At 27.9% G+C, this 12104-nt stretch overlaps 1 protein-coding gene across 1 annotated transcript; it reads left to right on the forward strand.

Annotated features, from left to right (window-relative positions):
* The first annotated feature begins 7723 nt into the window (after nt 1-7723).
* On the forward strand, nt 7724-9681 carry LOC110632545 (uncharacterized). Its single transcript, XM_021780809.2, has 4 exons — nt 7724-7912; nt 8481-8573; nt 8768-9295; nt 9381-9681. The coding sequence occupies exons 1-4, from the start codon at nt 7829-7831 to the stop codon at nt 9432-9434; spliced, it is 759 nt and encodes a 252-aa protein (XP_021636501.2). The 5' UTR covers nt 7724-7828; the 3' UTR covers nt 9435-9681.
* Nucleotides 9682-12104: the final 2423 nt, after the last annotated feature.

The raw sequence follows: 12104 nt of genomic DNA on the forward strand, positions 1-12104 counted from the left end.
ATAATATTTTGATATAAATTAAAGTTTAATATCAGTGTTGAAATAATCATATAAGGTAATGATATAAATGAGGGTTGGAGTACTTTTCTCTGTCAATGATTTTCTTTTGCCTTGAATGCCATGCTGTTTTTGGCCACCTGATTTTAGCATCATTTGCTGAGAGCAATTACTCAGATGCGGAGAGAAACTTGAATATGGTGAGAAACTCAAGGAACAGAATATTGACCCCATAGATCAGAGCCATTATTCTTCAGTAGATGCCACCAGCCGTGTTGAGTTTTGGACAAGAAACATAGATTATGAGAATCAGGAGGCCTTCTTTCTGTTTAAAAAGAAAAGAAAAAAAAAAAAAATTCTTTTAAAGGATTCTGCGGGATGGAAGGCTTGGGAAAAGAACATTTGATAGGTAAATATCACTTTATGAGTGTTTTCATATAGGTTATTGGGTTTTAATTTTTTTTTATTAAATTCATTAAATTTAAAAATTTCTATGTTAACCTATTTTCATAAACTTTTTTTAACTTTCAATTTAATTTAATAAAAATTATTGTAATTGAAAATTAAAGATTTTTAAGTTAAACTATACTTATCAACTATTTTACAATTAAAATTATTTTATTTTATTAACTTTTTTAAAAAATAAAAAATAAAACGTATCCGGTTATCTCTCTCATTGTCAAACCCTTCTCCTTTTTTTTTTTTTTTTTATCAACAATCACTAGTTAAGTAATTTTATTTATAAAATATTTAACAATTTAGTAAGTTAATATAAAAAACTTTAATTTCTTATCACAATGACTTTTACAAAATTAAATTGAAATTCTATCAATTTTATGAAAGAAATTAAAATTAAATGATGTTAATAAAAGCACTCATTAAATTGGCTAATCACATGTCATAATTACCCAACATTTTAGAGCGCCACTGCTACCTTTGCATTCTTGTTTCATTAATGGATGCGAACATTCTAAAGAGCACATACTATCTTTTATAATATTTTGAGACATTGTATTTATACTAATATTTATAAGTTAGGGTGAGTGATTCATTAACATTATGAGTGTTTTAACTATAGTATAAAAGATAATACTACTATTTTTACATTTAATAGTTAATCCAAAATTATTTTTATTGAACATTCACGCTTTAAATCATGTTATAAATAACTAATCACTAACAATTAATATCTAATAGCTAGTAAAATAATTGACAACTATTAGAATAGTTAACAACTACTAGACAGCTAATATTACCGAACAAACCCTCGGTATCACTATATATTACACACAGATCTCCTGGCTAGTAGCAAGTAACATAGAATAAATTCAAGCAAGCAAAAAATTTATGAGCAGAAACTGATCTTCCAAAGTCCAAAGAAAAACTAATTTGAACAATTCATGTCTTGCTTAAGAATCTTTACAGCTTCCATATCTCCATCCCACGAGTTGAGTTTAACAAAACTTGGATGTTAGCAATGCTACACTCTGAGTTTAATGTCACATATAAACCAACAATGACAATAATTACCCACTTGATTCAAGATAATGCACTACACTGCTTCCTGATAGCAAATTTTGTAGTGGAGCTTCCATTAACTGTTTTTGATTATGCACTGCTTAATATGTTAGCCTTTGGGGACATTCTCAGATATTGTGGGATTGGTTTGTGGAATCTTCTAATGGGTTTTTGCACCTATAGCTTATGCCTTTCTGTTGCATCACTCTGATAAACCTATCAAACTCTCAGCTTGGCCAGTAATCTATTAGTAGTATGCCCTAGAGTATACCATGAAATTATATCTTGTAACTATTTATTTTATTTTAATTGCATATATCTTTTTTCTTTTGAATTTAAATTATTTAAATTTAATTGAAATTATCCTTTAGTGACTTATTAGATGTTTTATTCTTAAAGTGTTAAGAATATGAATGATGAAACATTCTGGTACAAATACTATAAAATTATGCTTTACAGTTTTGGATACTTGACATGATAAGATTTATCCAGATAGACTACCATTTTTGTTTATTCCCGTTGATTAGTATGAGATACTAATGATATGGAATGGTGAGTTTCATACCATATAACAAATATAATGAGCACTTGTGAGATAAGTAGACCAAACCAATGACGTAAGATGATATGTACATAGAATTCACTCTTGTCAATACATAATCATCTAAATCATAATAGTGCATAGAATCCCTTGACCTGAGATAACACAGTTATCTTATATATAGATAGTTTGAGTTTGATACTGCTTTCATACTTGTACTAGGCATGAGTATATGGGCATGTATTGACTCCTACTAGTTATATATGAATATAGGTATTAGTCAAGATGAGATCTGTCACCTTAAGTAAATAGGAATAAAATTATATGTCTATTTAAATTATTCTTGTTAAGTCAAGTTCCTAGTTAGGATAGATAAACTTAGTCAGGAAAAAGTTTCTGACTGAAAAGTCTTATTAATCAAGAATTAAAATTAAAATTAAAATGAGGACATATGATTCTAAGCATTAAGAGTTTGATATAAATCATGACTGTAGCTAGAATCGAGATTTTGTAATTGAAAGATTTTAGTGCATGGTATGTATATTCAAGGTTTATGAATTAGAGAATAATTCATAACCAATTGAATAGTCATAGTACATTATGCTCGATGTCAATTATGATTTATGAAAACTTAAATAAAAAAGATATTTCATTTTGAGCATGGAATAGTTTTAATAATATTAAAGAGTTAATATTATTCTCATTGTCAATTAGTAATAAACCTAGTAAGTCACACACATAAAAATAATATGATCAAAGCAAAATTAATTTGATTAATTAATTAAATGATTTAGTTAATTAATTAAATTAAAATATTTAGTTTATAATGAGATTGTAAAGTCTCTAGCATGATGTGAAACTAAATTTATTTGTGAAAGTATTCAAGCTAATATTTAAAGTGTTTAAATATAAACTTGATTAATTAAGCATAAGGTAGAAAATTAATTTTTGTTAATTTGACTAATTTTGGCTTGGTCAAAGGAGAGAGAAAGTATATGTTAATTAGTATTTTTCTTTTATACTAATTAATTGAAAATTTAATTTCTTAATTATTTTAAATTGACAAGTGGACTAATTAAGATTAGAAAACACATTTGATGAGTGAATCAAGTGTGGACACTTGTGAGCTTAATTATAATTAAGAGAATTAAAATAAATAAAAGGATAAGAAAGAAAAAAAAAAGTTATCATCTTCTTCCCTCTCCTAACTTGGCTGAATATTTTCTCTCTCCAAAAGCCAAAATTTATTCTTCTTCTTCCTTCCTTGCTTGCTTGATTCAAGATAATTGAAAGTTATAACTCTTGAATTAAAGGTTCAGAAAGTGTTTCTCCACCCTTCCATACAAGAAAAACCTAAAATCTTCTTTCTCCTACCATTGGCCAAACCAAAGGAAAGGATTTAAGGGGTTTTGGTTCATCTAAGCAAGCTTTGGTCTTCTTGTTTATGTGGACAAATTAGAGAATCAACAATTGGTGGTCTTCACTCCTCATATTGGTGTTTGAATTTGATTATGTGCTTGAGGGGTAAATTTCCCTAAACTTTACATAGTTAAATTTGGGGTTTTTGTTTCCTAATGGCAATTAGGTTTGTTTGCAATTGAAACATAATTTGTTATAACCAAATTTATATATTTCTATGTGTTTATGCAATAGTAAAAATTGTTTATATATTGCATGAAACCCTAAGTTAAGAAAATTTAAAATCGCTAACTTTGCACCTTTAGGTGTATTTTTCTTTCAATATCTTTGCCTTTGGCGCATTATTTTCAAGATTTCCATGGAATCCACACACAAGAGTTGTAGTCCATGAACGCTTAGAAAATCATCAATGCAGCCCTGATTCCCCATCCCCATTAAATGATCTACGTGCCTTCCAGCTCCTAGAACTCGAACATTTACCTATACCGTCCCATCTAGGAGTTCTGAATCTTCGTGAATATATCCGTAGTGACTTGGCCACAACAGAACAGAAGAAAGTGGGGAGAAGTAGAAGAAAGAAGAGAAGGAAAAGAAATAAGTATAGTAGAGAAGAGAAAGATCAAGGGATGTATTATGAAAATGTATTATTAATGTATGATGACTTTAGATTGAATTAATATCACAATTTTTAGGGTTACTATGTTGTAATTTATGATTTTCAAAGGAAAAAAAAATCTAAATACTAGATGCACATACCTAATCAATAGATTTCAAATTATTTTTGATTTCCATCAAATTTTTTGGTTCATAAGATACAAAATATATAATAAATTTATTTATTTTATATATTTATATTTAAAATATATAAATTAGATATAAATAAAAATTGCAAATAAGTTTTTCAATATCTTATTAATACCTAGTGCCACTTTACTTTTTTAATTGAATAAATTATATTTTTTTCTAACTTTCCTTTTTTATTTGTTAGCTTTTTTTTTTTGAAATTTTTGTTATTTAGACTCAATGAACCATAAATTCAAAATATAAAATATATGATGAGATTCACATAATCTCATATATTTAATCCATAAATCAGGTTTAAACGAAAATTTTCTATTTTTTTTAATTGTCCTTAATCATTATACCTTATATTATTGAGTATCATTATCTATAGGAGTGTACAAAAAAACTAACAAACTGATCAACCTAACTAATTCGAATAAATTTAAACCGAAATTAGTGATTTTATATATTTAAATATTGGTTATAGTTTTAAAATAATTATAAATTGAATTTTCGATTTGAGTTTCAGGTTAACATAATAAAAATCAAACCCAAATATATATATATATGATAAATACATAAATAACTTAATTTTATTTTTTATTTTTTTTATTTTTACTGAATAATACATCTTAAATTAATATTTTATTTTTTAATTAATGTATGATAATATGTATATAAAAAAAAATTTAATGAGAGTTGAATTAAAAAAATCAAAAAAGTATCAAAACAAGTAAAACCCACTCAAACTGAACTCAACCCGCTTATTGTAAATATCGAACATATATAATTTTATAATTTAATTTATTAATTTTGATTTGAATACTATGAAAATTGATTTTTTTTTATTTGACAAAATACATTAAACCCATCCAAACTACCCCATGTACTCCCCTAATTGTCTACACTTTTCTCAATCATCTTATTTTCTTTTTCAAAATATGGGGCCATAAATGTAAGTGGCAAAATTTCTTTTTCGTTTTTCAATAAATATCAAAATTATGAATTTTTATTCGTTGATTTACATAAAATAGTTTTATTATAATTATTAATCATAATAAAACTTATATGGGATCCACCACAATTAATAATTATAATGAAATTATTATATATACATCAATTTCATTATATATTTATCTAAATTCACACCTGTATGATTCTAATTTTTGAAGCATCTTGTAAATTATATTAGTTATAATCTATAATTATTTACATAAAGAAAAACTTTTTGTAAAACTAATTTGCGGCCTTTTTTTATAAATAATATAGTGCATTAAAGATAATTTTTATTACTTCACAAGTTTATATATATATATATATATATATATATATATATATATATATATTATAAATTATATATTTATATATATATATAAATTATGGAATTATAATTTATATTGTAGACTAATTTTTAAAGCAAATATATATAATTATTTTTATGTCTTAATTGCTTTATTTATTATTATTTTATAATAATATTAAAGTAATAATTTATAACACCAGTAATTTTTATGTAGTTTTAAATAATTGTTTTTATTTTTTAATATAAATAATTATGCTTTACAAAACTCCCGTTAATAGTAATGTCATATCACTCTTGATGTTAAGGTTTTTCATTTTATTTTAATAATTTAAAATTTCTAGTATTATAAATAAAAATTGAAGTATTAAAATTGATTGAGCATAAAAAAAAGTTTCATTAATTTTAATATTATAGATTAAATAATATTTAATCAATTAAGAATATTTATATGGTTAGAATTATAAAATTTTAAAATTAAAATTTATAATAGAATTTTTGGATATCATCTGTGTTTTTCTTTAAAAATCCACAAAATAAAAGAACTGACATTTTATAAAAAAAATATACCATTTTAGCGATCACTTCTTTTTTGAAAAATCTCTAACTTGATATAGATGGTGATCAATAACTTAATCTATATATTTTAAATCAATAAAATTATAAATATTTTAAAAGCCTTATCATTCATTCAATATATATGGGTTTAATTTGCTTAGGTTTAATTTAATTTTTATATTTTCATAATTTTATGCAAGTTTGAATTTAATTTATGTAGTCAATTTAGTTTATTTACCTTTTTAAATATTTTCTTATGAATTAAGTGCTGAATGGAATCCTGTATTGTGTAAATAATAATGAGAGCGGATCAACACGTAATACAAGAAATGTTAGATTTAGCAGCAATGACTTTTACTACTAAATATATAAAATTTACTATTATAAGTTTATAGCGAAAATATATGAATTATTGCACATTTCTGTTACAAAATTAGGCACAAAAAGCATTATATGATCTGATGAGTTAAAAAAAATGGTTGATACAGCCCATGTTCTTGTTGTTGAAGGCCATGCACCATGTAACGAGAATTTACCAAGCAAGAAGGTAAATTGCAAAAAGCTAAGCCACGCTTTGTCTCCTTGCTTACCAACCAAGTTGATCTCCTAGCAAATGAAAAGGTGTCATGTGTCTTGGTCTTGGAAGAAAGCCTAAGTGATGGCTTTGGATCAGATTTTCATCGGCACAAATGCTCTTATTGGAACGGCACAATAAATTTTAAGAGTGGATCATGCTAGTCTTCAATGTTGCATCCAACATTTTTGGGCTCATTTTTTTTGGTAAAAATTTATTTTAAGAAAAAATTTTCGTTTATTATAAATTTAAAATATAAATATATAAAATTTATATATTTAATAAATAAATTTTATTATATATCTTATATTTCACCCTCTATAAATTTCATTTATATAAGAGAAATCCATAAGTCAGTCAAGATACAAGTCATGCGTTCTCAAGTCTCCTCACGTATAAATAGAGAGAAAAGCAATTATGGAGGGACTTTTCACTTTTACTTTAGCAGCCACCTTTGAACGAAATTTAACACATGGGAGAATATCATAAAGTGGAGGGGAATTTGATCAGGAGATTGAAGACAACAAAGTCTTATTCAAATCAAAAGGGTTCTTTTAAAACTTTTTGTCTTTATTTCTTTTGTACTGAATTTTATATTTACTAGAATAATAAAACTGGAATTTATAGTAATAAAAATTGTAATTTATCTTTCTTCAAAGGGTAGTTAAATTTCTTTTCCTAGAATTTATATGTAATCTTTTGATTTTCTATGGCTAATAATAATGGATGATTCGACTCACTTTATATTAGCAATTCTATGGAGTATAACACTTCTTTTTAATTTTTTGTTGTCCAAATTAAATATATTTTTATTAATAAGAAATTAAATGATGAAAAGAATTTTAATTTTTAATTTAAATAAAAAAAATATTTTATTGACAAAATAAAAATTTGAGGAATATAATTATTTTAAATAAAAAAAATAAACAAGGTAGCTTGTGGTTTGGTAAACCTAAAAAAGTTACAATTTATCTATTTTATATTATGTTCTCACTTTGACTTGGAAGTTTCAAGTCTACGCCTACAGTTAGCTCCGACAGTAAATAAAGGGAGGACAGTGGTAGAGGCAGCTGCAGAAGCAATCTAAATCCTTCAAAGATTATCTATATCATCAACAATTCAAGATCGATCATCTGATATGATGATTTTGAGTAAGCCTTTGAGTCCGGTGTCTATTGACGATGTTAAATCGGACGGAACCGCAGATGGCTTGATTCAAAGGGTAAAAGATTTATAGCTTTACAACTATACACAGTGTCTTTAAGTTTTACTACTATCTTCATAAATCATACTTGTCTTCAAAACTTCTACTCTGGTTTCTATCTTCCTTCAGCTGTTTCAAGACCTCATTTTGTTGGGGGTACTTTGATTAGGGAATTTGAAAATCCCATGAAGTATAAATTAAGCTTGTTTTGTTGTTATATCATCCAACTTTTCAGAAACTCACCATACTTTCTAAGAATTTAACATATCAACTAAAACCACTGGTTCAAGCTCAGAATCAGACCTAAACCGGCCTTTGGCCACCCCTAGCTCAAATTTGTAGACTGATCAAGTTTGGTAGTTTCATTATGAAAATGGTCAGATTTTAATTTGAATTTGTACTTATTGTAATATTTGTGTGTTGTACTTCTCCATTTGAATGAAATGAAAATTAATGTTAAAAAGCAAAGTGTTTTGTGGACAGCAATTCATACAATTGGTTTTGACTGGGACTCAAACTTAAGATTTTACAGCTCTGAAAATTATCAGCATCACAGAACTAAATTATCTTCTCTCCTTTGAAATAGGTCACAGGAGATAGTTCGACTGGATCCGAGGTTGTCCTCAACATTGATAAGCAAGAAGAGAACCAAAAAAGGAAGCATAGCTCGAATCAAAGGGTATTCGTTTATTTATTTATGTATCTTGGATCACCCTGGATTGTATGCAATTCAGTGCTAATCCATCAAATTTCTGACCACTTCATACTAATTTTGCTAAGCAAGATTGGCATATGTTCTATGATACCAGCTAAATGTACAGTGTACTTCAACGTTTCTATCAACTTACTATCACTCTTTCTTGGGAATATCAGGATACGACCCTGGAACGGATTTTTCTTATCATAAATTTTGTTGTAGAGCTTCCATCAGCAGTTTTTGAGCAGCTATCCTCAGTGCGCAAACCGCAATATGCATTAGTCAGCATGATAATGTCTTTCACAGTGATGCTCATCTCCATTATTGATCTTGCTCGAACATGCCAAAGAGAAGGAGCTAAATTAACGATGAGAGGCTCCCCATCTCAAAGTCACAAGCCCCTGAGCACATTTGCTGTTATTGTTGGATTAGTTTGTAGCATCTTCCAATGCGTTTTTGCCGCAATTGCTTATGCCTTTCTGTCTCGTAAAGCTGAATGTCCTATCAAAATCTCTGTTTGGCCTTTAATCTTTGCCTCTGGTGTATTATGGTTTAGATTTCCCAGGAATGAACACATCCTTGAGCGCGCAGAAATTCGTCCAAACAGTCCTGCTCCTGCTCAACCTGCCCTGAATAGACAGCAGCCTCCTGAATCTCCATTACCCAACAGGGATAAGAAAATGTCCACTATAGAGAAATTAAGGGTAATGTTATAAATGAAGATTGAAGTAATTTTCTCGATTAATGATTTCCTTCTGTCTTGATTGCTATGCTGTTTTTGGCCACCAGGTTGCAACATTAGTAAGAAAGGCCGCTCTCCAGTACCGGCAGTTAGACACTTGAATATGGTGAGGAACTCAAGGAACAGGAAATTGACCGCATAGATCAGAGCTATTCTTCTTCAGTAGATGCCACCGTCCTAGTTGAGTTTTGGACAAAAGAGAATTAGGATGCTTTCTTTTTGTTTCCAGGGAAAAAAAAGGTTTCTTTTTAAGTAATTTGGGGGATCCAAGGCTTGGGAAAAAAACATTCGACAGCACCGCCACTACCTTTGTATTCTTGTTTCATTAATGGATGCTGACATTCTAAAGACCGCAGGCTGCTTTCTTTAATTTCAGTATCACTATATATTATATACACCGATCTCCCGGCAGGCAAGTGGCATGCGATAGAGACAAAAATCAAGCAAGCGAAAAATTTATGAGTAGAGATCATCTTTCGAAGTCCAAAGTGAATCTAATTTGAACAATTCATCTCTTGCTTAAGAATACAAGTTGAGGTTAACAAAACTTGGATGTTAGCAATGCTGCACTCTGAGTTTAATGTCACATATAAACCAATAATAATACTAGTTGCTCATTTGATTCAAGAAAAGGCATTACCTCGAGAGAGAGATCATTTCAGCAATTTGTTGAGCACGTATCTTAACTTCAGGAGATAATGCATCAGCTATGGCTCTTGATAGCACATTTGCAGCTACCCTGATTCTGAAATCATCCATTTTATCAGGAACCAAATTGTTTCTTTTCAAAGGTTCCGGAGCAACTCCAAGCCAGTACATCCTCTCAGCCCAATAAAATTGATCCAACATTAATGGACATGATACCAGCCATTGAAGCATGCTGATTGGTTCATTTGAGACAGTCACATACAGAGAGATGACTAAAAACACAATCAATATGGCAAGTGCAACAGTGGGAAATTAATTAATATATATTTCTTGCATCATTGAGATCTTGAACAATACAAATTCATGTAAGAAAACTGACTACATTGAAGAACAATGTGCCAATAACATGTTGAATAACTTGTAAAATGCCCTTTATTGAGCACACCATGCCCAAGCAACAACGAAAATTTTAAAGAACAAAACCATTCACATGTTAGATGAGATATACAAAATTTTGGATTTGGATAAGAAGAATAGAAACAGTTTAGAACGTGAAACCCATGTGTCATGTTAGAGAAGATGTATAAACACCGGGTACATCTAATAATTCCTCCACGAATTATTAATACCTTTCTAGTTTATTTTTTAAATTAAATTATATTATATAAGTTAAATTTTTAAACTTCAATTTTTCATAAAAATATTATACTTTTTTTTCTAAGTTTTTATTTGGAATAACTAGTTTTATAGTTTCAAAATTTTCATATGGGTAAATTATAATTTATCCTTAAAATTTATTAAAAATTACAAATTAATTTTTTTTAATTTAAAATAATTGCATATTTTATATTTTTATTTCGTTTATGTAATATGATTTTTCAGTTTGAATATAATCCCAATAATGAGAAATTAAATGATCAAAATAATGTTAATTCTAATTTAAACAAAAGATATTTTATTGATAAAATAAAATTTAAGGAATATTATTATTTTAAATGAAAAATAGAAACACTAACTTGTAATTTGACAAACCCCACAAAAAGTTATAATTTTTTTCTTTTTTATTATATTATTAACTTTCAATAGAAAAATAACTATATTATTGGCATAATCAAAATTAAGTGATTAAATTATTTCAAATCAAAATTAAAAAAAAAAATAAGATTTTAAGAATTAAATTATAATTTATCCTTTTCATATTATGAAATTTTCCCAAGTTTAATGACTAATCATTTACTTTAAAATGCAACAAATTTGAGGATTAAAACTTATATTTTATCGAATATTTAGTATTGTATTTTCCACAATTTTTTTATAGATTGTAAAGACTTGGAAGTTTCAACTCTATGCCTATAACAGGGCAGTGGTGGAGGCAGCTGCAAAAGCAATCTAAATCCTTCAGTGATCAGCTATATCATCAAGAATTTAAGACCCATCATTCGATATGACTGAATTGGAAACAGGGTATTCTGTAGATGTCCAAAATGCTAATAGCAATGGCGATTTTGAGTCGCAGGGCACAGCAGATGGCTTGAATCAAAGGGTAAAAGATTAATTATAGAGTTATAATCGTGAATTTAACACTCAGTGTCTTAAGTTTTACTACTGTAATCATACTTGTCTTCAAAACCTCTACTGTGGTTTCTATCTTCTTTTAGCTGTTTTAATTGTTGAGCTTTCTTGCCCACATTAATGTTTTTCACCTTCTCGTTTGAGGTTAGGAAACCAAAATGCAATCAATTTTTCTATTAATATTCAATAAGAATCGATTATATTATATTATGTTAAGAAAGAGAGAGTTTTGTGGAGAAGAATTTATCTTCTCACCTTTGAAATAGGTCACCGGAGATAGCCTGACTGAATCGGAGGTTGCCCTCAGCATAGATGGCCAAGAAGAGAACCGAAACAGGAATGAAAGCTCGAATCAAAGGGTATTCATTTATTTATTTATGTTTCTTGGAACGCCTGGATTGTATACAATTCAGTGGTAATCCATCCAAATTCCGACCACTTCATACTAATTTAGCTAAGCAAGATTGGCATATGTTCTATGATTACCAGCTAAATGCACAGAGTACTATGAACATTTCTACCAACTTACTACCACTCTTTCTTGGGAAAAT

Source organism: Hevea brasiliensis, chromosome 14 (assembly GCF_030052815.1).
Source record: "Hevea brasiliensis isolate MT/VB/25A 57/8 chromosome 14, ASM3005281v1, whole genome shotgun sequence".
NCBI classification, from domain to species: Eukaryota; Viridiplantae; Streptophyta; class Magnoliopsida; order Malpighiales; family Euphorbiaceae; genus Hevea; species Hevea brasiliensis.